The sequence below is a fragment of the Thalassophryne amazonica genome, chromosome 7 (genome assembly GCF_902500255.1).
Source record: "Thalassophryne amazonica chromosome 7, fThaAma1.1, whole genome shotgun sequence".
NCBI lineage: Eukaryota > Metazoa > Chordata > Actinopteri > Batrachoidiformes > Batrachoididae > Thalassophryne > Thalassophryne amazonica.
The window spans coordinates 57,548,166-57,575,737 of NC_047109.1; the positions used below are offsets into that span (position 1 = coordinate 57,548,166).

The 27,572-nt window shown below is 42.0% G+C and overlaps 1 protein-coding gene across 13 annotated transcripts in view; it reads right to left on the bottom strand.

Moving 5' to 3' along the window:
• Positions 1–27,572, bottom strand: part of syngap1b (synaptic Ras GTPase activating protein 1b) — a 640,555-nt gene that overhangs the window by 236,415 nt on the left and 376,568 nt on the right. Inside the window, exon 1 of one of the 13 annotated variants that reach the window (XM_034174269.1) lies at positions 6,536–7,251. The exons of 11 other annotated variants lie outside the window; for them this stretch is intronic. In XM_034174269.1, coding sequence (XP_034030160.1) covers positions 6,536–6,578 — 43 coding nt within the window. In that variant the 5' untranslated portion in view covers positions 6,579–7,251. Of the gene's footprint in view, positions 1–5,598; positions 6,004–6,535; positions 7,252–27,572 lie in introns of those variants that run through there. One more of the 13 variants, XM_034174270.1, reaches the window with a different exon arrangement.

Here is a 27,572-nt window from a genome sequence, read left to right on the forward strand (position 1 = left end):
AAAGTTGGGCATTTTAATATGGGCATATATGGGGATAAACTAAATTCTGGAGACTGCCCTCAAGGGGCCAATCAAGGCACTGCAGGTTCACTTTTCATCACCGTAGTCACTCCTTGATAACCGATCACCAGCGTCAACACAGCATATATGGAGATGCAGAGAAACAAGTAAGTCCGATATGAACTCTTAGGTAGGACGATATGACTTAAAATTCATTTCACAATATAAATTGAATCCCTTCATGGTAATGGTATACGAGGGCTGTCAATAAAGTATAGGTCCTTTTTATTTTTTTCAAAAACTATATGGATTTCATTCATATGTTTTTACGTCAGACATGCTTGAACCCTCGTGCGCATGCGTGACTTTTTCCACGCCTGTCGGTGACATCATTCGCCTGTGAGCACTCCTTGTGGGAGGAGTCGTCCAGCCCCTCGTCGGAATTCCTTTGTCTGAGAAGTTGCTGAGAGACTGGCGCTTTGTTTGATCAAAATTTTTTCTAAACCTGTGAGACACATCGAAGTGGACACGTTTCGAAAAATTAAGCTGGTTTTCGGTGATAATTTTAACGGTTGATGAGAGATTTTGAGGTGATACTGTCGCTTTAAGGACTTCCCACGGAGCGAGACGTCGTGCAGCACTCCCAGGCGCCGTCGTCAGCCTGTTTCAAGCTGAAAACCTCCACATTTCAGGCTCTATTGATCCAGGACGTCATGAGAGAACAGAGACGTTTCAGAAGAAGTCGGTTTCAGCATTTTATCCGGATATTCCACTGTTAAAGGAGATTTTTTTAATGAAAGATGTGTGGACGGGTCCGCGCGTCGGGACGCAGCCGGCACGGTGCGGCGGCACAGGAAAAACACCTCCGCGTTGATAACCATTTGTAAAATCCAGGCAGCTTTTGATGGCTTTCAGTGGAGTGAGTATATGAGAAATTGTTTAACTGCTGGACATGTTCCAACTTGTCCTTAAGGCTTCCAACAGAGGTGTTTTTCCTGTGGCAGAGCGTCGCAGCGGCTGCGAGCCGACGCTGCAATCCGCCCGCACGTCTTTCATTAAAAAAATCTCCTTTAACAGTGGAATGCTGAAACCGACTTCTTCTGAAACTTCTCTGTTCTCTCACGACGTCCTGGATCAATAGAGCCTGAAATGTGGAGGTTTTCAGCTTGAAACAGGCTGACGACGGCGCCTGGGAGTTCTGCTTGGGACTCCGACGAGGGCGGTCGCATCTCCCTCCCTGCGACAGGCCTCGTCCTCTCTCAAGCTTGCCTGGCGGTGCGACTTATAGTTGCAGCGGCCTTCACCCACTTTGCCTCCATTCGGATGACGGACTGCTTCAAGTTTAGTGCACATAAACAATGTCAAATGTATATGTGTTGTCTTTAATTTTGATGTGTGCCATTATTACGGTAAACAAGTAATAATTGTGGATTAATTGCTGTATCTTGTCTGAGGTAATTGGAGTGTAAACATAATTGCCCTTTTTTGGGATCAATAAAGTTGTCTGAAGTCTGCACGACGTCTCGCTCCGTGGGAAGTCCTTAAAGCGACAGTATCACCTCAAAATCTCTCATCAGCCGTTAAAATTTTCACCGAAAACCAGCTTAATTTTTCAAACCGTGTCCACTTCGATGTGTCTCACAGGTTTAGAAAAAATTTTGATCAAACAAAGCGCCAGTCTCTCAGCAACTTCTCAGACAAAGGAATTCCGACGAGGGGCTGGACGACTCCTCACACAAGGAGTGCTCACAGGCGAATGACGTCACCGACAGGCGTGGAAAAAGTCACGCATGCGCACGAGGGTTCAAGCATGTCTGACGTAAAAACATATGAATGAAATCCATATAGTTTTTGGAAAAAATAAAAAGGACCTATACTTTATTGACAGACCTCGTATATCGCAATGAAAGTGCAAAAGTTATAATGCAAGTGTTTCTGAATGGGTCATATAGTCCCTTTGCAAAGCTAAATTGGAAAACAACAAAAAACATAAACAGATATAATTAATTTTGAGCACCTGATTCTCTTACTTGTTAGACATATTTTTGTGCATTGGAATAATCTCATTTCACCATTCCTGCTTCTGTCCAGCAGGAGGCAGTGATAGTTTGCCTGCTTTTGGTGGTGTTTTTTTGTCCAGAAAGGTTGATGATCCTGATTGGCTCATGTTGTGCGGTTCCACCAATGATAAAGTGGAAGGCGTGTTTTTTTTTCTCCGCTCCCTTGCCCCAAGACAGACCTGTCAGCGCAGTTGAATGAGAACATGTGAGACTGTTTACTGCGGCTTTCTACAAGTACGCTCACCTAACCCTAACCCATGACCATAAAATTCACAAAAAAACATTTTGGAAATTATTAATCATAATTCAGGTTATAGTAGGCCTATTAACATAATTTAAAAACTCGTATAAAGCTTGAAGCGTGCACTTTTAAAATGCATTGAAACAGATACTGTGTCTGGTGAATTTAATGAGACAATGACTTAATTCTGTCATGTGACTTTTACGTAACCGAATTCAGTCAGGCGACTCCAGAGGGTTAAAATAACTTATACCGTATTTTCTGGACTATAGAGCACACCGCAGTATAAGCCGCACCCACAAAGTTAAAAAAAAAAGGAAATGTACATATATAAGCTGCACCGGGCTAAAAGCCGCTGATATCTACTGAACTGATTACGGCATTTAACTGAACATAACTGAACTGCTTACGTAGTTTAACTGAACATAACTGAACTGATTACGTACTTTAACTGAACATAACTGAACTGATTACATACTTTAACTGAACATAACTGAACTGATTAGTTTCCAAACGGTGCCTGTAGCATAAAAGTGCTGATCAAACAAAACAGAAAAATTATTGATTGGTTTATTCGTCGTCCTCCTGCGCACTGAAACCACTGAAGTCATCTTCTTCAGTGTCGGAGTTGAACAGCCTCAGAAGAGCTTCATCACATACCTTTTCTGTGTCGATGTCAGTGTTGCTCTCCGTGTCACTGTCATCCCAGGGTGAAGCTGGCTCTGAAGCTGTGTGCAGTCTTCACGCAGCAGTCCAGCCTTTCGGAACCCATTGGTGATGGTAGATTCCTTCATGCTGCTCCACGCTGTTACGATCCAATGACAGACATCAGAAAATGGTGCTCTTCGCATGTGGCCAGTTTTTGTGAAGGATTTATCGCCGCAAGTCATCCAAGCCTCCCATTCACCCCGGAGTGCTGCTTTAAATGCTCAATTCACACTGATGTCCAGGGGTTGCAAAAACTTTGTTGTACCTCCTGGAATCACAGCAGGAATTGAGTTGGTTCTCTTGATGACTGCTTTCACTGAATCAGTGACGTGAGCCCTCATACTGTCCAAAACAAGCAGCGCGTTTTTCCGGTGAAAAAATCCTCCTGGGCGCTTTCCGTAGCACTCCGTTAACCAGTCCTTCATTAGACTTTCTAGCATCCATCCTTTCTGGTTGACTTTAACCACAATGTCCTTCGGGAGTTGGTCTTTCGGCAGAGTTTTGCGCTTAAACATTACCATTGGGGAAAGCTTCTTTACAGATGCGGTGCAGCCCAGGACACAGGTGAAATGTGTCCTCTCGTGTCCGGTGGTTTTCACCATAATGGATGATGCACCTGTCTTGTTTACAGTCCTGGTCAGAGGCAGATCAAATGTCAATGGCACTTCATCCATATTTATAATGTTGTCTGGTTCTATGGCATTCTCCACGATCTTTGTTTCAACAAACTGTTGGAAATTTTGAACTTTTTCCTGGTAGTCCGGAGGGAGTTGCTGACAGAGAGTTGTCCGCGCCCTGATGGACAGGCTCTTTCTTCTCATGAATCTGAAACACCAGGACGGTCCTCTGTTAAAATCGTCAATACTCATTTCGCGGGCGATTGATTTGGCTTTCAGCCGGATTTGCACGGTGGATACACCTCGGCAACCTGCTCTCTGAGTGTTAACCCAGTCGTCAAGAACATTTTCAAGTTCAGGCCACCTGCTTTTATGTCCTCTGAAAGCCTTTCTTGTCTTCTGGCATTGAATGAGTTCTTCCCGCTGCTGTCTCCAGCGCCGAACCATGGATTCATTCATGCCAAGCTTACGTGCAGCAGCTCTATTTCCTTCCTGTACTGCCAGATCGATGGCCTTCAACTTAAATGCAGCATCATATGAACTTCTTCGTGTGGTTTCCATGATGAGGGAGTGTGGGTTTGAAAAAAATTCTCCGTCGTGCCTGCTGCTTGCATGTGCTAAATGAAAATTAGCGCTTTCTTCTTTGATTTCCAACTTTGACTTCCACCTCTCGTTTTTTTCACTTTCTGCTAAAGCGCCCCCTGGCGGGTGAAGAAAAAAACACAAAAGCCGCACCTCATTATAAGCCGCATGGTTCAAAGTGTGGGAAAAAAGTAGCGGCTTATAGTCCGGAAAATACGGTAATTTTACATTCTTACAAGGAGAAGTTTTAATCTGCCGAGGTGGAGATGGAGCCTGTGACCAAAACACTGACTGGAGCCTTTTCCAGTCGTTCAGAATCACTGAGGAAGATACAATGACGTCATCAACAAACATTACCGCAATTGTTCAGTGGAGTCTAAATCTCTACTGTCAGCCAATTTTATACCGTGAACCGATGATATCGTTTATACAGCCCACACCTAATCTTAGGCCCCTTGGTTGTTATCTCTGGAGTCGTGATGCAGAAGATAGTTTACAACACTCCCTGGATAGGATGCTAGTCAAACTCTGGTTACTTCCCCAACTAAGGCTGTTACCCATTTACAGCTGGGTGGACTAAGACAATGCAGATTTTTTGGTCCAGGTACATAGACCATGAGGGGATTTCAAACCCAGGTCTACATATTGGCAGCCCAGCTCTTTATCCACTGAGCTAGATAGCTTATTTACAGGGAAGTGGTGGTCTGAAGGTTAAAACAGTGGGCTTTAGACCAGCAGATCATAATTTCAAATAATTGTCAGATTGGAAAATCACTGAGGGTCCTTGGGCAAGGTCCTTTATCTCCAAGTTGCTCCTGGTGTGCCTTGCAAGGCAACATGTTGACATTGGTGTGTGTCTGTGAATGTGAGATACCATTGTAAAGCACACTCAGCATCACTCTTAGATGGAAAAGCACTACAGAAATGCAGTCCATTTGCTGTTATCATCATACAACCAAATGCTTTATAATAAAAGAGCATTTGATTGTATGATGATGATCAATGTCATTTCCTATCCCAGCTCTAAGGTGTTGAGAGAATTTTAAACTCCACAAGTATTTAATTAAGTTTTTAGGTGAGAGGCTTTTTTCCCTCCCAGTTCCAAACTGTACAGCATTACAAAGGCAGCAGAAATTCTGTCTTATCCAGTTTTTCTTTGAAGATCACATTGCATGGCACTGTGAGAAAATAGCAGATGGGAAGCAGTGGACCATTTGTGCATCAAGCTTGTCGACAAAATCCACGGCAACATGCAGGGAAAAGAAAGTGATGTAATCAGACATGATAAAAATGGATGGAAACAACCAAACATGCAATTGGACACCTTATCATTTAACATGCACTTTAGGAAAACACAGACAGTTAAAAAGACAAAACAGAAGATCCTACCTAGGTCAGGTGGGGTTCTTGCAGTTTTTGCCAACACAGCGTTTCTGGGTATCCAGTATGTGACCCCACAGTAACCTTGTGTCGGACACCAGCCAAAACTCAAGGCTTGTTGACCAACTTCAGTCTGTATTCCATTGAGTCTCTGAATGTGTTTGGAACTGCAGCTTCTCCATCGTTTGTGTTACATTCCTGTTCGCCGAGACAGTTGTCCCAAACTGATACTGTCACGAGTTAGTGTGAGGATGTACCTGCAAACGGCATCTGCCAAAAAGCATCAAAAATCCCGTATATGCGTTTGTCTGATAAGCAGATGACCATCATCTGATGGGTTTAAGGCCGTGTGCACGTTCCAGACAGAAAATTATTGCTCATATAGCAGAGTGCTCAACTCAGCTGAGAAATACCATCAAAGAATTAAGATGACAACCTAAAGCCTAAAGATGAAAGCTGTGAACAGCGGTGTCAACGAGGAGCTTACATCGATCTTCAGATTCTGACAAATAGGTTTATGAACAGATCATAAATTGCCAAGGCAGCTGGAAACACAGCTGCTGCAGTGTATCAGGATAAATCTCAGTAAATTCTTAACACATACAAAAACAGCTATTGTGATCTTATAATAAATTGAAGTCCAACATTATAACAATAACACAGAAAATACATCAACAACATTCTAAAAGTTGTACAACCTATCACAAAATTTTAAAAAGTGCAATAGACTTACTGAGCACCAAAAACACACCACAAGTTCCTACTCTAGAAATATTACTCGAGTTTAAGCTCTGAATCTTCAACTAGGACCATGTTAAGAGAAATCTACATAAAGTTAAAGTGTGTGGTGATGATGATCATGATGATGATATGCCCTTTGTGGGAGATGCTGTACAGGTACATTTGAAACGGCAGCTTTTTGTAGTTCTGCAAAGTGCTAAATTTACCTTTAAGGCGACCCAAAAGTGCCACATTGATAAGCGTACACATGCGACAGTTAGTAAGTAGGCCAGTGTTCGTTATGTCGCATCTTCGGACTAATTAGCGAGAGGAAAAAGCGGTGTTAGAATCCCACTACGAGGCAGCGGCAGCAGCAGCAGCAGCGTCCGTCCTCCCTCCGCCTCCTCGGCGGCTGGTGCGCGGCGGGCAGCCCGGCTGACAGCTCCTCCTCCCCGGCCTCTCCCTGTCCTCTCTCCCCGGCGGCCTCCGCTCCCTCCTCGCAATCGCAGTTGCAGTAACCGACCGAAGATCTGCCGTGTCCAGTTTCTCTCATCTTTTAGACGTGAATGTATCTAAGAGAGCGCGTCCTTAGAGGGTGCCCGCCTTCTGCATGTCAAACTTGTCAGCTGATGGACTGGTGGGTTAAAACAAATCAAACCAAATAAAGCAATCGAGCTTATTAAAACTTACATGTGTAACGAGGTGAGGATCAGTGGAAAAAAAAAAAAAAAAAATTCTACGCGAGTGCGTGTCCGTGATCGCGTGACAGCGCGGTGCGCAATTGGTGCGTAAATGTCGGGTGAAGAAGCGCGCGCTGGTCTTTGAGCTTCCAGCAGGACAAAACTGCAGGTTTGATCTCCAGTGCTGAGAAAATGTGATGGAAAAAAAAGTAGAAAAACCCAGAAGATGGTTGCAAAGCAACAAGCCAGAGAATAAAGTAGAAACTGCACGGTGATCGTGCACACGCAGGGAGCAACAGCAGCGCACTCATGCCCTGCGTTTCATCTCTCTCTCTCTCTCTCTCTCTCTCTCTCTCTCACTCTCTCTCTCTCTCAGGAGGGGTGGGGCTGGTTGGATCCCTTCTGGGACCTGGAGTGATTTTATTTTAAGATCTGCAAGAAATCCGTGTCACTTTTTTATTTTTATTTTTTATTCACCCTTTTCCGCCCAGTGCTGACGCACGCACAGTGTGAGGTCCACAGCGACAGGGGCAAATGTGTGGGAAGCATGCAAACTACAACCCAAGTTCCAATGAAGTTGAGATGTGTAAAATGTAAATAAAAACAGAATACAATGATTTGCAAATCCTCTTCAACCTATATTCAACTGAATACACCACAAAGACAAGATATTTAATGTTCAAACTGATAGACTTTTTTTGTTTTAGTGCAAATATTTGCTCATTTTGAAATGGATGCCTGCAACACGTTTCAAAAAAGTCGGGTCGGGACAACAAATGACTGGGAACGTTGATGAATGCTCAAAGAACACCTAATTGGAAAAAGGTGAGTGTCATGATTGGGTATAAAAGGAGCATCCCCAAAAGGCTCAGCCGTTCACAAGCAAAGATGGGGTGAGGATCACCACTTTGTGAACAACTGTGTGAAAAAATAGTCCAACAGTTTAAGAACAATGTTTCTCAATGTTCAATTACAAGGAATTTAGGGATTCTATCACCTACAGTCCATAATATAATCAGAAGATTCACAGAATCTGCTAAACTTTCTACACGTAAGCGATAAGGCCGAAAACCAACATTGAATGCTTCTGTGTAGGCTCTCAGTTGTCCAGGTGGTTTCCATAGTAGAGAAGCTTGAATCTTCGACTGGACTGGGTTGCATGACGTGAGGACATTTTGCTTCAAATCACAGAAGCTTCCTCAGCTAAAATTCTTGCTCTGGTAGTCTGACTTCTGTCTTGACTCTTGTAGAGAAGAATAATGAAGAGTAAAACATTGAATGCCCGTGACCTTAAAGGATCTTACTGCGTGGGCTCAGGAACACTTCAGAAAACCATTGTCAGTTAACACAGTTCGTCTCTACATCTACAAGTGCGAGTTAAAAATCTACCATGCAAAGCGAAAGCCATACATCAACAACATTTAGAAACGCTGTCGCCTTCTCTGGGCCCGAGCTCATTTGAAATGGACAGACGCAAAGTGGAAAAGTGTGCTGTGGTCTGATGAGTCCACATTTCACATTGTTTTTGTAAATCATGGACGTTGTGTCCTCCGGAAAAAAAGAGGAAAAGACCATCCAGATTGTTACCAGCGCAAAGTTCAAAAGCCAGCATCTGTGATGGTATGGGGGTGTGTTAGTGCCCATGGCATGGACAACTTACACATCTGTAATCATCATTACCATCAATGCTGAAAGGTACATCCAGGTTTTGGAGCAACACATGCTGCCATCCAAGCAACATCTTTTTCAGGGACGTCCCTGCTTATTTCAGCAAGACAATGCCAAACCACATTCTGCACGTTACAACAGCGTGGCTTCGTAGTAAAACAGTGCGGATACTAGACTGGCCTGCCTGCAGTCCAGACCTGTCGCCCATTGAAAATGTGTGGATGAAGAGCAATGAAGAGCAAAATACGACAACGGAGACCCCAGAATATTGAACAACTGAAGTCGTACATCAAGCAAGAATGGGGAAGAATTCCACCTACAAAGCTTCAACAATTAGTGTCCTCAGTTCCCAAATGCTTACTGAGTGTTGTTAGAAGGAAAGGTGATGTAACACAGTGGTAAACATACCACTGTCCCAACTTTTTTGAAACGTGTTGCAGGTATCCATTTCAAAATGAGCAAATATTGTATTTCGATCAACAAATGTGTAACCTACGGAGTCTGCCTAGGGACATGGTGGTTCATTTTTTTTTGGCCCAGATTATTCCGTTCCCTTGCAATATTATTGCATTCCCTCGCAATTGTTTTTGCGTTCCCTCGCAATAACTTAATATCATATTAAAAGTCATGCCTATCAGAGCACACAGTGAGTGGAATCAGGTGGGGGGAGACTGAACGCATATGTGCACACACACACACACACACACACACACACACACACACACACACACACACACACACACACACACACACACACACACACACACACACACACACACAGAGCAGACAGCAACAGGAGTCACGAGAGAATGGGATCCCGTGAGATGAGGGAGTAAGTTGCTACAACTTGCACATCTGTTAGACTCCGTATGAAATATAGTTTATTTATACAACAGTGGATCCATTGTGCACAGTATGATCCTGACATTCTCCTTCCTGATGGACATACCTTTTCTAGGCATCTGGCATGTATAACCCGGTAGCCATGCAGACTTCCAGAGCCTCAGCATTCCCCCCGAATTACCATTTTTATTCTTGTCTTTATTTAAAATGAAAAGACGCAAGAAGATCCATTCATGTTCCTGGACTCAGAAACACAGGAAAAACAAAAAAACGAAACACGCCCTCAAAGATGTTGTCCGAGGGCTCAACCAGGCTTAACGCAGTAGTGGTGGTTAGTCTCCACACAAGTACAAATCGCTGCATGCATTTGTGGATCTTGCACGGCATAAGTGTAGCAAAAGTCAAGTGTAAGAACACATCCAATCGAGTGGCCCAATTTTCACAGACACACGGTTATACAAGTACTGATTTTTTTTTTTACACATTTGTGGATCTGATTACATATTTGTGGATCTGGTTACACATTCGTAGAATGAAATACACAATTGTGGATGTGACTGCACATTTGTGGATCTGGTTACATATTTGTGGATTGAAATACACATTTGCAAATACTTTGCTACAATGATGGCCCCATAGCAAACAGGTTATTAGTCAAACCACATACAAAACTCTGGAAACCAGCTCCCTGTGGACACATCCACAGCAAAACTGGACTATGACTAAAAACAAACAAATGCACTAATTAAGACTGCAGCAAGTGCATATGATCTCATTCAAAATCATGTTAAATCAGTCTATTGCGGTGTTAAATTAACTCTATTAGAATGTTAAATAAAGTTGATTAAAAATAACAGAGTTGATTTAACACTGTTTTGTATAGGTGCATATATACTTGCTTCAGTGTAAATTTAACATAGAAAAATTTACTGTGAAGCTATCGTCCAAACTTTCCACATGGCTACACAATCTCAAATTTGGTGGTAGGTGTGATTTCAGTTTTCTAAATATCGTCAACTGGACTCTCAATGATAACAATCAGCGTTTTTGGAAGTCTTTGATCTGTTTCCATGACAACTGTTGAAGCAACTTTTTCTCACCGTCTCTGTACAACACTGTGCTGTTGCTCTACTCACTAAACCGCAGCTACATATCATTGTATTTCTAGTGAAATGTGGATAATTATAATTTACACTCCACGGGTAGCATAATTCACGCTTGTCTCCGAACATATCTGAGAAATTTCAAATAAAAATATTCACATAGGCTAAAAAAATGGACTGTATACTGCATTTCAGGAAAAAAAGATCCCCCGCAGCCCGTCATCTTCACAAACCCTCAGTCATCACAGAGGCAGGGTTTAAGGAACTCAGCCAACATTTCGGCTACTTTACCCCAACAGTATTCTCTCCTCATCTCCTGTTAGCTTTGACACTCTCTCTCTCTCTCTCTGCTCTATAATTATTTCCATGGTTACCAATAAAGATGTGATGCTAAGCTGGTGTACTGTGGTCATAATCTTTTCCTCTCCTCCGCCTTTTCCCTGTCCTCTCCTCTCCTCTCATCTGTCGCTTCTTCTTATGCTGTGTTACTATATGAATCTCTCCCACTTTTTTTTATCCTGTACTATTTTCCAGTAATTTTCAGTTGCTGAATGCATTGTGCTCGTACCCAGTATTTAATGTGGAATGTACAGTGCCAGTATTAATATAAAAAAAAGACTAGGACTTTGTTCTGGTCAACCATTTTTGGGGTAAGGGCTTCCTCATTGGTCGACAGCCTTTTAGGTCAAGGTGATGGAGCACTCTCACAACAGTAGATGATGTCACATTTGCATCTGATGCCTGTAACTCCATCAGCTCCTTAGTGGTGATCTTGGAGCTCTGTTAGACCTTTTACATCAAATTTCATTCATTCTTAGGTGTTACTTTGGGCCTCCTTCTTAAAAGTAATGTCAAGTCTGTAAGGTCCCAAACTTTTTATATATTTTCCTACTATAGAATGTGCAGTTGCTTATGGTACCTTTAACTTTTGGAGATGGCTCCTGCAGATTCAGTACAATGTGAAGCAAAAGTAAAGTAGATTCCCATACTCATTAGTGACTGTCGGGGATCTGATATTTAGAGTGACACACGTGCCGAGCCGAGGCATGGTGTGGTAGGGTGGCCAGTTCCTTTCCTCACCACCTTATACCCTCCCCAACTATTAATAAGTTACCCCTTTTGCTGTTGGAAGAGTAGGAAGGAGGGTGACATGTATATTTGTATTGTCAATTGTATCGGTAGCATGGCCCAAGCAGAGGATCACTGCTTTGAGTCTGGTCTGCTTGAGGTTTCTTCCTCAAATCATAAGAGGCCGTTTTTCCTTACCACTGTTGCCTGTGTGCTTGCTCTTGGGGTTGGTAAGGTTAGACCTCACTTGTGTGAAACACCTTGAGGCAACTTTGTTGTGATTTGGCGCTATATATAGGGTGTCCCAAAAAAATATACAACATTTAAAACACTCGGTTTGCCCCTTAAATGCTACAAACGTAATCACTTATGTTTCTTTTTACTTGCAGAGACCCTGAAGTTTATGTTGATGCCAAGCATCAATGCATTGAAGGAAAACATCTGCAGAGAAATCCGAAACATTCCTCAGGACACTTTCCCCCAAGCGTTTGCAGGCCATAATTGGCCAATGCGGGGCCTACATTGAACATGTTGTCTAAGAGACTGACAAAATGCAGGGCCAATATTGACACTGGTATGAAAAACTTCAACCTTTCAGCTTTCTATCCAGCCATAAATTTATTTCCTTGACATATGCTTTGATCATTTTCTTTACTGATAAAATGTTGCATTTTTGTGCCAGTGTGTGGGTCTGTTGTTACTTTTAATATCAGATGTTATTGTGGCATTAAAACTTAAATTCGTTTAAATGTACTAGAGACAATATTGGAATTTATCGGTTATCTGTAACTTCCAATACATTTTTGGGTGGTTTATTGTTTTATCTTAATCGAAGATAACTTTTCAGTTATCTGATTATCTGTTATCGAAGTTAATTTTTTGGTTATCTGTGCCCACCACTGCACTGGTCCAATTGCTACTCCTTAAACATTAGCAAAATGATGTGATCTGCACCTCCTATGTTCACTAGCATTGCCCATCACCCCTCAGTGTCTCTGTCCTTCCACAGTTAACTAAACACCATCACTAACAACACCAATAGGAAAACTGCAGACACCAAGGTGTGCCAGCCTTCACAGTTCAGACAAATAGATAAATGAGGGCTGGTGCTGAAAAGAGGAAGAAACCAGCAGAGTTCCTACAGGAAACACACTGTGATAGTGAGACGACCCCCTATGAGATGGAGGAGAAAATTGAAACATTGAAATGATGTGGTGCATAATAAATAATCCCACTTAAAAAGTCTTGTATTCTGTCACTAGATGATGGATGATTGAAGAAAGTCAACAGGACCAGACATGTGTGCAGTGCCCCGCGGGTTAGCTTTGTGACAAGGCAGGATGCCGATGACGTGTAGAGGCAGCTAATGTGAGATCGTCTGACATGTTAAATTTACTTCCTTTTAACTATTTTCCAAAATTGTTTTTGATTGAGGACTCAAAGAGACTCAGAATGGCACTGTAGGCTGTGGCAGGACTGAAGCTGTGCAGACAGCGCAGGATGGTATGGTGTTAGCTAAATATACTGAGGATTTTGACTGTTCCTAATTGAAAGGAGGTTTTTGAATGATTTACTTGAATACGATAACATGACAAAATCATATTTGGAGAAGCTATCACTTGTGTTAGCATGTTGTTATTTCAGGCTGTGTGTGCAGTGCAGCCTCTGGTGTCTGGGAACATGACTGATCCTCATTTAATAATTCTGATGATGGACAAAGACAAGTGGATCAGACAAAACACATATGCCTGCATTGTTATCTAAGGTGGGGTATGGAGCTGGTTGCAGGTTCGAACATCACCCAAAGAGAATTTCAGTGGGAGAAGAAAATGGTGAATACAGTGCAATACATGCTTTCCACGACATTTAAGCAACTGCCAACTAACAATTCAGACCAGACCAAATGCCATAGGTTAAAAAAAAACAAAATCAAAACAGCAGTTTAATACTGCATATTTTGTTCAAGTCAGTTATGGGAGCATGCGCTGGTGATGTGCAACCATCAGGCAACCGGTCCACTCCCACATCTCTAAAATAACCATATATCTGCCACAGCCAGGTGTACCACCGCTGTACTGAAAACATACTGAACTATGAGAACCATGAACTCAAACTCACAATATGTACCAAACTGTGTTTTTTTGTGTACTGTTACACTTCTAGTTAATAGTGTTATATGGCTGGGGGGGCCTGGCTGCCGGTTTGTTTGTCTTTTGGTTTCCTCCCAGGTGGCTTGCGTTTGGGACTGAGTGGCTGTGTTGCTGAGGCTGTCAGGACCTCACCCTGATCACCTGCGACTCGTCAGGACTCACAGCTGTGGTGCATCTGGATGGATTGGAGCATGTTGGCATTTAAGACTGGAGTGCACAGTGTGTATTTGCCAGAGACTCGACCTTGTGACCAGACGGGTGAGATCGTCGTCTCGGGAGCCATCTCATCAACAGCGGATGCTGAGAACGTCCAGGTTTGATGCACAGTCTGTGAAAGAGGAGGGGGTGAGGTCTCACGCTCGTCAGCACACTTCCTGAGGTACGTTAGATTTTGTGACTAACAGTTATACAGTCAGTAAATGTGGTGTCCCTCACACCTTATTGTATTGAGCTGTTTGTTAGTCATGTATCAGCTTCCACTGCAGTGGAGTTTTGTGAACGGGATGTTCCATGCCTGCAGGTTGGGAAGCTGATCAGTAATCAAGCCAGGAAGTGTTTGCTGTTTGTACACCTTTAAGTGTTCTGTGTGTAGAGTGTGGACTCACATAATGGTTCCTTCTTTCACAGACTCGGTTGTTGCGGCCACCTGGGGGGTGTCGGCGGGGTCCTTGGGTCCGAAACAGCTTCTGGCTCCGGACCGTTAGCGCTGCTGGGAGCGCACCACGCCAGGCCGCACCTTTTTGTTATATTATCACTGTTATGTATTAAATTCAGTTAGCCTTTGAACCGTGCTCTGCTTATTTCATACTGGGTCCTTCAAACGCTGGTCGGTTCTCCGAGCGGCGTCCGACACATAACAAATAGTGCTTTTTGTGGTGTGTATGATACATAATGGCATTCTTTAGTCAAGGGTAATGTGGGTGAATTTGTATTAACTGTTAATTTATTGTAATGTATGCATGTAATTACCTGGTTATACTGTAAATCCTGCGATATTTAAACTATATATACATATATATTAATAAAAAACATATATTACAGTACCATAGAAGTGCATGTGTATCATGTGCCTGAAGTTCTTGGAAGTATGCTCGTGTGTTGCCAAGGTGAAGGGTGAAATTGCATCATCACCATCATGGCAGAGGTAAAGGCTTCTGCACAGTTTCTTAAGTTGAAGTTTCTGTAAAATATGATTAGTTCTATAAACCAATCAATTTCAATTTATTTTGATTTATAGAGCGCCAAAACTGTGGTGGGCACAGTTCCAATAATCCGATAACCATTGAAGATAATGTTTTCATTATCGGATTATCTTTTTAGATAACTTTAAAAACAATTATTGAATTAATTATCTTGCGATAAATTTTTGTCCGATAATTTTTAGACCGATAACGTGGTAAATAAAGCTGAACAGCTACAAATATTTATAAAACTTAAAATAAGTTGAGCACCTACCTGTTAAATGTTTCATAGCTGATGTGTAGTTCTACCCTCTGTAAAACAGAGAAGAGCTGCTTCAAGAAGAAACCACTCTATCCTCTGTAGACAAAGGAGAACTGGTCCCCAAAAAAATAAAAACTCAGTTGTCTTAACCTCATAACGATACGCGGGCAATATCACCCAAGTCATCCAGAGGCATACATTTTTAACTTATGGTTCAACTTTTAACCAAACTAATGTCTAACAAGTTATTTAAATTAATGTCATGTCTGAAGTTTTATAAAGTGAAAATATCAGATATATGTTTTAGTTTTAAAGTAATGCGCTAATTTTTAAAGTTTTAGTGTGGATATATGATGTGTCCAGCAGTGCATTATGGGTAGGATAGGGTAATCTCAGTACGTTCACGACATGAGAAATGCATTTGAAACACTGATCAGGATCTACGGACAACAGCATTAAACTCTAGTGCCTAAAACTTTCGTGAATATATTCTCTGGGTTTATAGATGTTCTTACTGTGTCTGCATTTATTAAATTCCACGCATCTTAAATGTAGCAGACACGGATTATCTGGAATTTTGTTTTGGCAAGTTTTCAAGGTCTCTACTGCCATCTACTGGCCAGTAGTGTTCATTCGCTCTATTGACATTTCCCATAATCCCTTGCGTGCCAGAGAGTCGCTGCAGTCAACAACATATAGAGAATCAACACGATGACAGTTGTAAATTAATATTATACTACAAAAATGTATTTTTTTTATGCTTTTCGTCATGTTAATAAGAGACTGCATGCATGATACCCTGAAAACTTGCTAAAACAATTATAACAAATAATCCGTGTCTGTTACGTTTAATCTGTGTGGAATTTAATAATAAACTGCTTTTTTAGTAATCCTGTGAATCATTAAACTAGTATTTAGTTGTATAACCACAGTTTTTCATGATTTCTTCACATCTGCGAGGCATTAATTTTGTTGGTTTGGAACCAAGATTTTGCTTGTTTACTAGTGTGCTTGGGGTCACTGTCTTGTTGAAACACCCATTTCAAGGGCATGTCCTCTTGAGCATAAGGCAACATGACCTCTTCAAGTATTCTGACATATCCAAACTGATCCATGATACCTGGTATGCGATATATAGGCCCAACACCACAGTAGGAGAAACATGCCCATATCATGATGCTTGCACCACCATGCTTCACTGTCTTCATTGTGAACTGTGGCTTGAATTCAGAGTTTGGGGGTCATCTCACAAACTGTCTGTGGCCCTTGGACCCAACAAGAACAATTTTACTCACATCTGTCCACAAAATATTCCTCCATTTCTCTTTAGGCCAGTTGATGTGTTCTTTGGTAAATTGTAACCTCTTCTGCACGTCTTTTATTTAACAGAGGGACTTTGATGGGGATTCTTGCAAATAAATTAGCTTCACACAGGCGTCTTTTAACTCTCATAGCACTTACAGTTAACTCCAGACTGTCTTCGATCATCCTGGAGCTGATCAATGGGTGAGCCTTTGCCATTCTGGTTATTCTTCTATCCATTTTGATGGTTGTTTTCCGTTACCCCAAAGTTCCTCACTTTGTCAATGTGATGTATGACACACGAGCCTAGGTTAAGCGTTAGCTGGTCAAATTGATGCTGATGTCTCACTGGACCAAGAACCATCATTTCAGTCTTATCAGAGTTTAAAAGTAGGAAGTTTCTGGACATCCAACTTCTCACTGCCGCAAGACAATCTTCTAAGGATTTTATGTGAATGAGATTACCAGGAGTTATCGGCATGTATAACTGAGTATCATCAGCATAGCAGTGAAAGGTAATCCCAAAATGCTGCAGTATGTGCCCAAAGGGCGCTATATAAAGGGAGAAAAGCAGGGGGCCTAAGACAGACCCCTGTGGAACCCCAAATTTCATGTCACTAAGGTTAGAGGTAGTGTTACTGTACAAAACACAGTGAGAACAACTGGTCAAGTATGACGTCAGCCATGCAAGGGCACTCCCAGTAATCCTAAAATGATTTTCCAGCCTATCAAGTAGAATATGATGATCCATGGTATCAAATGCAGCACTGAGATCTAACAGCACCATAACTGTAGTGGTGTCTGAATCCATCGTAAGCAGAAGATCATTCACCACTTTAGTGAGAGCAGTCTCTGTTAAATGATATTTTGTAAAAGCAGACTGCAGTGGCTCAGAGAGGTTATTCTCAGTAAGATAGTCCAATCAGTGATTAATAACAAAACCTATCAATTCTAATGACCTTCAACTTGTGAATGGTTTTTAGCAGTGACAACCTGCACATTTCCACATTTCTACCTCCTACGAAAGAGAAAATGCTCCTCCTCCTGAGAGTTACACACATTTTCATAGCCATTTAGCAGATCAGAGCCAGAGATTCTTCTAAATAAAAAAAATATCACATTTTTAACCTTTAAAATACTGCCACCTGCCAACAGTGCATCAGCCACCCGCGCAAGCATACCTTTACAGATCATGTTTTCTGACCTTCAGTTAATGCAAAGACATTTCTGAATCATCAATAGTTTGCAAACTGCTGCTCTGTGGTGGTATATGCAATGGTGACAATCAAATCAAAGCATGTCAAGCTGATGCTTTCAGGAAGTACTTGCGAGAAGCATTTTGGCCAAGTGTCCTTGCAAAATCCTCTAACTTAGGAAAAAATCATCTCAGAGAGCAAAGGCTTTATTTCCTGCAGTTTGAGGCATACTGCTGAAGGGCAACATTCCAAATACACATAATTTCAATTCCTTTTCTGTATAATTTGACAATGGACCATATATGTGCTGCTTGGTGCATGTTGTATGGTCTAGTTTCACAATAAACCTGGAAGTGTCTTCTGGGCACATCATTGCATGCTTTCTTCTCCATTTGGTTTCCTCCACTTTACATAAATCGAGAGTTACTACAGCAATCGGCAATAAGTCACGTTACCTTACATTCGCCAATGTATATATTCAGAATAATCCACTTCCTGATGTAAAATTGCCAATGTCCTGAATCCTGGTTAAAATTAAAGTATACATTGTTTGAAACCAACACTTCAAACCACCCCCCCCCCCCCAAGTTGTCTTCTTTAAATTGATAGTGTGTATGATTCAGGGCCTGATTTACTAAAGATTTGTGTGTGTAAAAACGTGCACAAACACCAAAGGTCCTGCAAAAACATGCACGTTGATTTACTAATGACGGAATCTTCCAAATGTGCGAAATATAATATAAAACATGAACACATTGCTCATTTAACACTTTTGCCTTCATGTATATGCAATTTTGGGGTGTGACAACCCGAGTGTGCAAAATTGTGGGTGCTGAACATGCAAATAGGCGAGGTTTACACATGTATCATGATTTATCAAGGCTTATAAGTAATTGCAGGGCTGAGATTGTGTCTGTAATTTAGCACATTTGAAAAATCCCAGTGTTGCGTGGTCAATGCACATAAATCTAATCTAATTCAAAGTCATTCCCTGTGAGCTGTTTGGGTATGCATTTCTTTATTTAAACAGACTGCTTTTGCAAAGAAAACACCAATATTAAACAACTTATAGTGTTCACACGTGGGAACTGACAGCAATCATCATCACACAACAGCACCGTGCCAGTACCATGGACAGCGCTCGTGGGAATCAACAGCTACAGTTATACAAAAAGGACTCTAATTCTATATCATGTAATCTCCAGTTACGTGAAAGTGAAGTGTATCTATTTGAGAATATATTAACAGTGGAGTCACATTCATGTGCTATTATTAAAAACAAATGTGTGATTTTTGATATATAAGTCGCACCAGAGTGTAAGTCAGAAGACCTCCCAAACTAGTAAAAAACACACTACTTGTACTCCAGAAAATGTTGTATGGCAGGTACGAATGAGTGCTGCACGCTTAAAATAACTCAGTCACTGTGGTAGACTTTCAGCCTGCTTTTAGGTCACCTAAAACACACATGCTTTCTTTGTGCTCAACTACACTTATTTTTTTGAATAAACAGGCCCATGCATGCACAGATGGGCGCAACTCCACTTAGTATCAAAGGAAAGTGGAGTTTGGGCATAAAAATGACAACAACATCAGGTGGAAACAAGGACACATGTTGTGTCATGTGTCGCTTTGTGTGGGTAATGAACTCGGTCCCCAAATATCACAGTTATATCACAGTAATATCTTGTCATTTCAGAAACGGTAATTCCTCCTCCATTAAGTGTTCAAAGTTTGCTGATGTTCAGACTCACTTGCCTTACCTTTTCTGACCCTAACCCTACTGAAACACCCGTTTCCTCTTCACTATTATTCCCAATTTATTTAATAAAATCTAATTTGTCTCATTGCTGTTGTTTTGTGATAATTTTGCCAGGCAACATCACATTATTCCTCTTTGATATTTTCCAACCCCTGTCCCATTCATGGATTCTTCATTCCAAATCTCTAAATTGTATCAATATTATCCTCACCTGTGATTTGCATCTTAGCATCTCTGACTTAAAACTTGTGAAAAATATTCAAGGAGTCGACACAAGGAGATAGGAATTGAGCACAGGAATCATCATCTCAAGCAATATCCATTTTGGAATTTTCTCTGGATCAGATGATTGATTCTGGGACAGCTGATACAGGTGATCATATCGCGCAACAATGCCTTTGAGTTTGAAGACAGACTAAAGTGATATACAATCCAAATGTTTAGGGGACACGGGTATTACTGCAGCATTTTTAATCTTGCTGGTGTCATTCTGCATGATAAAACAGAAAATCCAATATATATATGTAAATGGTCAGCACACTGTCCCATTGACATGAACAATTTGGTCAGACATTCACACTTTTTTTTATACTTTATAACACCATTTCCTTACCTGTTGTATGGTATACAGTACATCTGGAAAGTATTAACAGCGCTTCACTTTTTCCACATCTTGTTATGTTACAGCCTTATTTCAATATGGAATAATTTATTTTTCTCTCAAAATTCTACTCACAACACCCTATAATGACAACATGAAAACGTTGGTAAATTTATTAAAAATAAAAAACTAAGAAATCACATGTATATATATATAGCCCTCAATTCTCCCCCCCCCCCCCCAAAAAAATCTATTTATTGTTTTTGTTCCTCACTGGAAAATGGCTAAGAAGGGGAAGAAAAGCAACTAATGTAAAACAAAGATCAAGGTGCTTGTGTGTGGTCACAACAGTTAAAAATATGAACGATAAATAAAATAAATGTGCTGCTAGGTGACGACACCCCTTGGGTTGTCCCCTTTGCTGGACAGTTCCGGGCAGTCCCATTGTCGCAGACCGAATGGTCCACCCCTAAAAATCAATCCGCCTTTCGCATCTGTGCATGTGTCATTTCGGACCACAGGAGCATGTCTGAGACTGAGTCTCTTCACCCAAAGCAATCAAATGGATTAATGGGATTATTAACCATCAGATGATAAAGGTAAAACCTATTAAATCATTCTAAAGTCAGTTTTAAGCAGAAACGAGGCAGTTTTAAGCAGAAACTCAATGAAATTCTGTGATGCTTTGAAATGACTGACGCGCAGTGAACGCATCAGCTAGCAGCTTGTTTAGCTGCGGTGCTCTGATCACTTCCACTGCCTTTTAGGATGAAACAATGCTGAATTTATGCAGAAATGATTGTTGTACAAAAGCTTCAGATATCTGTCGTTTAGACAGATAATGACTGGTGTGCAGTTTGAAGCAGAAACAAGGTGTTAATCCGTGAACCACGTCATCAGAGAGGACCAATTTTTAGGGGGACCATTCGGTCGGTGACACCAGGTGGGGCATTGGCTCCATGGATTGCTGAACCTTTGTCTTTTTGGTTTAGTTCAAAGCACACTGTGATTACGCTCAGTTTTGCCCCAGTGTGTGGAGTTTAGGTGCCTTCTTTCATTGAGTGGCTGCAGGACCTGTGCCAACTTCTCAATTTCAGGTGGGGTGGGGTAACGGCCATTTTTCCAGACATGCCATGTCTTCCATGTGTACTTTGGGTTCTCTGGTGCTTGCTGTGGCTGTGGGGCTCCGGGTGACCATAGGGCTATGTGTGGGTTTTGGGAATATGTGGCTTTGGCGCGGCACCCTGCAGTCAGTAGTATATCGTACATCATAGACAGTATATACGTTCTTGTCCATCACAAACTAGCAACAAAAAAAAAAGGAAAAAAATTAGACTTATTCTCCAAAAAATATGGCTTTGAGGAGACATGTTATATGTTGCTTATGATCTTAGTCCTTTGCAGTTGATGCATGGAGCTGACCAGGTTTACCAACACCCACCATCTGGGTCTATCCTGTGCCAGCTGCTGAGTGTAGTCTCATGTGACATTACATGTCCTGAGGTCCTGGGTTACGACATCCAGCCAGTGGGTGTGAGGGCCCCCTTTTGGTTGTTTCCAGCCATCATGAGGATCAAAGTGTAATGTTTGGATGTTCAGGAGGGAAGCACAGGATGTTGCTGCATCATCGGTCTCTTCACATTGCTGTGAGGTGGGATGTGGGAGGCTGTTGGGTCTGTGCTCATCATTAGTTGTGTGATGGAACCACTGAATGCGTGCAATCCTTCTGAAGTCTCTGTTGTCAAAGCTGTCAAACTCTGTCACCAAGGCACTGTTGAACAGCCAGATGTCAGATCTATAGAGGAAGGCTGACATCACTGAAGCACTGTAAATGGAAGGGTTTGTCCTTTGAGACATTGGCCAATGTCTCTGCAGGGGTCTCCACAGTGACTGCATGACTGCAGATGCCAGTTTTTGCTGCTCTTTGTTATGATGTGGTGCTGCATAAATAAACTGAATTGAATTCAACTGAGTGTTGCAGCATCATGACCTAATATGTTCACAGGAGGCATGGATGTAGGCTGCAGCTGCTGACATGTAAAACTGTGCACACTGGATGCACATCAATTAACACTGCTGGATACTGAGCCATGAGAAATTATTAGCAGGTAAAGCTGAGGTTCACTGTGGTTTCAGTAACATTTGTTGGACTGTAGCTACTCAGTTGAAACAGACACCAAAACAAAGGCTCGGGCATCTTAAACAATCACATTACATCACTCACACAATCAAATTTAAACTGTAAGAATGCTAAGATTGTAATGAAGGTTTTCTTTCTGAGAACTTGTGAAAAATGTTCTTTGCAAGGAGTTGAAGATTATTAACACGTTCTTGGATTTGAGAGAAAAACACATGCACATACACACCTTTTAAACACTGACATATGTCGAACATGAACAATTACATGAACGTACCGCTTGCTTTGTCATATCCGCACACACAAATACAATATACAGTATGTACATGGAGAGAAATTACTGTAGAAATACTGTACTGCATGTAAGACAGGAAGGTACTCTTTTGTGTATTTCATCATGAGAGTATAGTTGACTACACAGAAACTTTTGCTGAGTAAAATTTACTGTGCTGAGATAACATTTGGTCCCAGTCTCAATAGAGTTAAATATACTCTACCACAGAGCTAAATCAACTCAACATAGTGTAAAATCACCTCTTATTGCAGTACAACCACTTGCGTAGATGGTGTCGAAGACTGAGCGGTCCCCCTTAAAAATCGGTCCGCCCTGCCTTCACTGCGCAAGCGTCATTATCACCTCGATTATCACCTCATTTCCACATAAATTCAGGATTATTTCATCATAAAAGATGGAAGAAGTGATCAGAGTCGCCGCAGCTACTTGAGCTGCTAGCTGATGCGTTCACTGCGCTTTGGTCATTTTAAAGTGTCACAGATTATCGCCTTGTTTCTGCTTAAAACGGCCTTTAGAATGATTTAAGAGGTATTACTTTGTCATCTGATGGTTAAAAATCCCATTAATCCATTTGATTGCTTTGGGTGAAGAGAACTCCAAAATCACACATGCGCAGTGAAGGCAGGGCAGGCCAATTTTTAGGGGGGGACCATTCAGTTGGCGACAACGCAGAGCTGATTTTATTCTATAATAGAGTGTTTTTTACTCTATTTACACTGGGATCAAACGTTATCCCAGCAGAGTAAATTTTACTCAGCAAAATTTATTGTGTACATAACACTCCCCAATAAGAAAAAAAAATATAATGCAATGCAAAAATACTCTCAGCCGTATGAGCATGTACCTTTAAACGGTGTATGCAGGAGTTCGTGCGTGTGTGCATATATGAGCTTTTCAAAAGACCAATCAATCAATCAACATTTATTTATAAAGCGCTTTACAGCACCGACTGGTGTCCAAAGTGCTTAACATTAAAAACACAAATTTACAAAATAAAACACATATAAAATAAAATTTTAAAACAACACATAAAAAAAAAAAAAACATAAAAATAACAGAACATGTCACCTCCCCACTAAGTGTTAAAAGCCAGTTTAAATAAATAAGTCTTTAACTTAGATTTAAAAAGTGCTAGGTCAGGAATAGTACGTAACTCAAGAGGTAGCTCATTCCACAGTCTGGGGCCAGCTACCGCGAAAGCATGATCACCCCAGCGTTTATATCTTGACCTTGGAACATCTAAGTAAAGCTGGCCAGACGCCCTTAACGTCCTACTGTAGGTGCGCAAAGTTAAAATTTCAGACAAGTAGGGAGGTGCAAGGCCATAAATAGCTTTAAAAACAAACATTAAAATTTTAAAATCAATTCTAAAACGAACTGGAAGCCAGTGGAGTGAGTATAGGATGGGCGCAATATGCTCATGTCTAGAAGTGTTTGTCAAAAGACGAGCAGCAGCATTCTGCACCAACTGGAGACGCGCAAGAGACGACTGATTAATGCCCGCATAAAGTGCATTACAATAATCAAGTCTGGAGCTGATGAAAGCATGAATGGCCGTCTCAAGATCACGTCTACTGAGAAAGTGCTTTATTTTAGCCAAGAGGCGAAGTTGGAAAAAACTAGCTTTAACAACAGAATTTATCTGTTGATCAAACCTCAAACAGCTGTCAAATATCACTCCCAAATTCTTGACAGCTGGTTTTACATAGTTAGCCAAAGCACCAAAATTTGGTGTTACCACATTTGGTATGCCAGTGCGCTCAAACACCATGATCTCAGTTTTACCATCATTCAGGTAAAGGAAGTTTCGGGACAGCCACTGCTTCACATCACGAATACTATTAAATAATGATGACAAAGCATCACTCCCATTAGTCCTCACAGGCAGATAGATTTGCAGATCATCTGCATAACAATGAAAGGACAAATTGTGCTGGGTTATAATTGACCCCAATGGCAGAATGTACAAAGAAAATAGAATCGGCCCAAGGACAGATCCCTGCGGCACTCCACAGCACAGAGGAGCAGTTGATGAGGAAAGGTCCCCAATCATGACAGAAAAGCTCCTTTCAGCCAAATATGATCTAAACCACTCAAGTGCAATACCATGAATGCCAATAAAATGTTCCAACCGGGAAACAAGTACTGTGTGATCCACAGTATCAAAGGCTGCTGTGAGGTCCAACAGAACCAGCACAGCAGGATTCCCTGCATCCACCGACAAAGTAATATCATTATGAACTTTTAAAAGTGCTGACTCAGTGCTGTGTCGCGATCTAAACCCAGACTGGAATTTTTCAAGGATGAGATTGTCTTCTAAAAATGATTGTAACTGTAAAAAGACAACCTTTTCTAAAACCTTAGATAGAAATGGCAGATGAGAGACAGGTCTAAAATTGGATAAAACTGATGAGTCCAGGTGAGGTTTTTTAAGAAGAGGTCGAACCACAGCATGTTTAAAAGCAGCTGGAACAGACCCTGATCTAAGACAAGCATTGATAAAAGTTAGGAGACCCGCCCCAACGTATTAAAAGCCTCCTTCAGCACCTTAGCTGGAACAACATCAAAAGGACAACTTGTAGATTTTATGTTTTACAACATCAGCGAGACATGCAAAAGAAATGGGCTCAAACTGTTCGAGCACAGCAGAATGTGCACGAGGAGCAGACAACTCAACATTACAGTTCTGATCAGCGTTCTGTCTGACTGATGAAACCTTATCAATAAAAAACTGAAGAAACTCCTCACAGGTTGTGGTTGTAGCGTCCAACAAAACAGAGGTGTGTGGATTTACAACTGAGTTTATAGTCTGAAATAACACACTGGGACGATGACAACTGCTCGAAATAATATGAGACAGATATTGTGCTTTTGCCTCCTTCACAGCCTTCTGATAGTCAGTCAGACTGTCCCTCAGAAAACCCAGAGACACCTGCAGTTTGTCCTTTTCCATTTTCTCTCCGCCCGTCTGCAGCGTTGCCTGAGGGCACGGGTCGTGGCATTTAACCAGGGGTCGGATTTTGATTTCCTGGATTTCCAGCGCATCGGTGCAACAGAGTCCAAAATGACTGTGCATGTAGAGTGGAAAGAAGAGAGGATGTTATCTGGGAGTAATGGAGAAACCAGTCCATTCATGGCATAAAACTGAGAGTCCATGAAGGCAGCAGCAAAGTCCCCCGCTGTCGAGGAGGTGACCAAACGGTGGCGAGAGACAGGAACAAGTGGCTTACTAGCAGATGGAGGAGCAATAAATTCAAAAATAACAGGAAAGTGATCTGAAATAGCAATGTCTGATATGTCCTTAAGTGAAACTGAGAGCCCAAAAGAAATAACCAGGTCCAAGGTGTGTCCAAGATTATGTGTTGGTCCATCCACAACTTGTGTTAGACCAAAAGAGTTCAGGAGGCTTTTAAAATCATCAGCCAGCTGATTAGAAGGACAACAGATATGAATATTAAAATCACCACAGACCAAAAATTTGTCATATTTTGGGATAAAATCTGCCAGAAACTCAGAAAACTCCTGAATAAAATCCTTATTAAATTTTGGTGGACGATAAACAACAGCACAGAGCACAGGACAGTCGAACTCCATCACAAACAACTGAAGTTCAAAAGTGGAGTAGACATTAGAAGATAAAAATCGGCATTTAAAACTGTCTTTAAAAATCGTGGCCACACCCCCGCCTCGACCTGATGCTCGCGGGGAGCTGAAAAACGAGCAGCCGGGGGGGAGGAGCTGAGAAAAGGCGCTATTTTCACCTGGTTTCAACCAGGTCTCCGTTAACAGGAGAAAGTCCAGATCACGACTGGAGAAAAAGTCATTCAAAATGAAAGTCTTACTTGTGAGTGACCTTGTGTTGACGAGCGCCACACGGACTGAGCGCACGTCAGTCTGCTGGGAGACACGACTGAGGGGGCGCAGGTTCTCCTGCACGCAGCCACGACTGCAGCTCCTCACAGGACGGCGACGCGGAAGTGGAGACCCGGCACCCCGGACAACCGGCCGGAGCCACCGATAGCGAAAAGTCAGAGAACGCCGCACGTCGTAGCCGTCATATGGTGTGAAGAATCCGGCTATGAATTGTCGTGGAGCATGTTTGCAGGAAACAGCCAGGCACACTCTGAGCCGAACACGGACTCCTCCTCTCTTCCCACGTCCTCTGCGACGCAGACGCCGAGGCAACACGCCAAGCGGCCGGCGTAGAAAGTCTGGTACGGACGCTAAGACAGGCGGCGGGGGCAGCCGCGTCCCTGGCCGTCCGCCCGAGCCAGAAACAGCGAAATTCTCCAGCGAAGCCCGAACGCTGATAAGAGTCTGGCGATCATACACCAGGAGCGGTGACTCAGACACAGACGTTACTTTCAACTGTGTGTGATGTGCGTGCACGCTGACGTCCACGAGATGTCTTTTAAATCACTCCAGAGGTGTTATCAGGTTACAGAAACAGTGTTTTCAGTTTTAGCTAGCTTTTACATAATATAGGAAAAACATGTTAAAATTACACAGAAATAAAGCGTTTTGGGAGCGGATTATGCCATGCTGTTGAATTAGCAGCCAGAGGGAGACCACCCAGTGATGTCACAGTGCTTCTCTACGCTGATTGGCTGTCATCAGTACAGCTTGGGACTCTGGCGAGGGCGGTTGCATCTCCTCCTCTCTCCTCTATCTCTGCTCCAACTTTCAAGTCCCTACTTCACCAGACTGTGAATTCTTCAAACTATATTGGATTAACCATGGAATTGATCAGCTGGTCTCTGAACGCTATTGACACCATTTTTTCAACAAGGAGATCAGGGCTGGGGGACCCTGCGTGCCCAGATGGAACCTACCCTGCAGGCTATGTTCTTGATGCCTGGGAGACATGGCGGGTCACATGCTTTGCGCCATTCTCTGTGGAGGACGTCGATGATTTATTTATATTTGGTTTCATTGTAGGAGGGCTGGTACTTATTGGTTTATGTGCTGCCTTGACTTACCTGAAAATTGGCAAGACAGCTGCCACCAGAACCACAA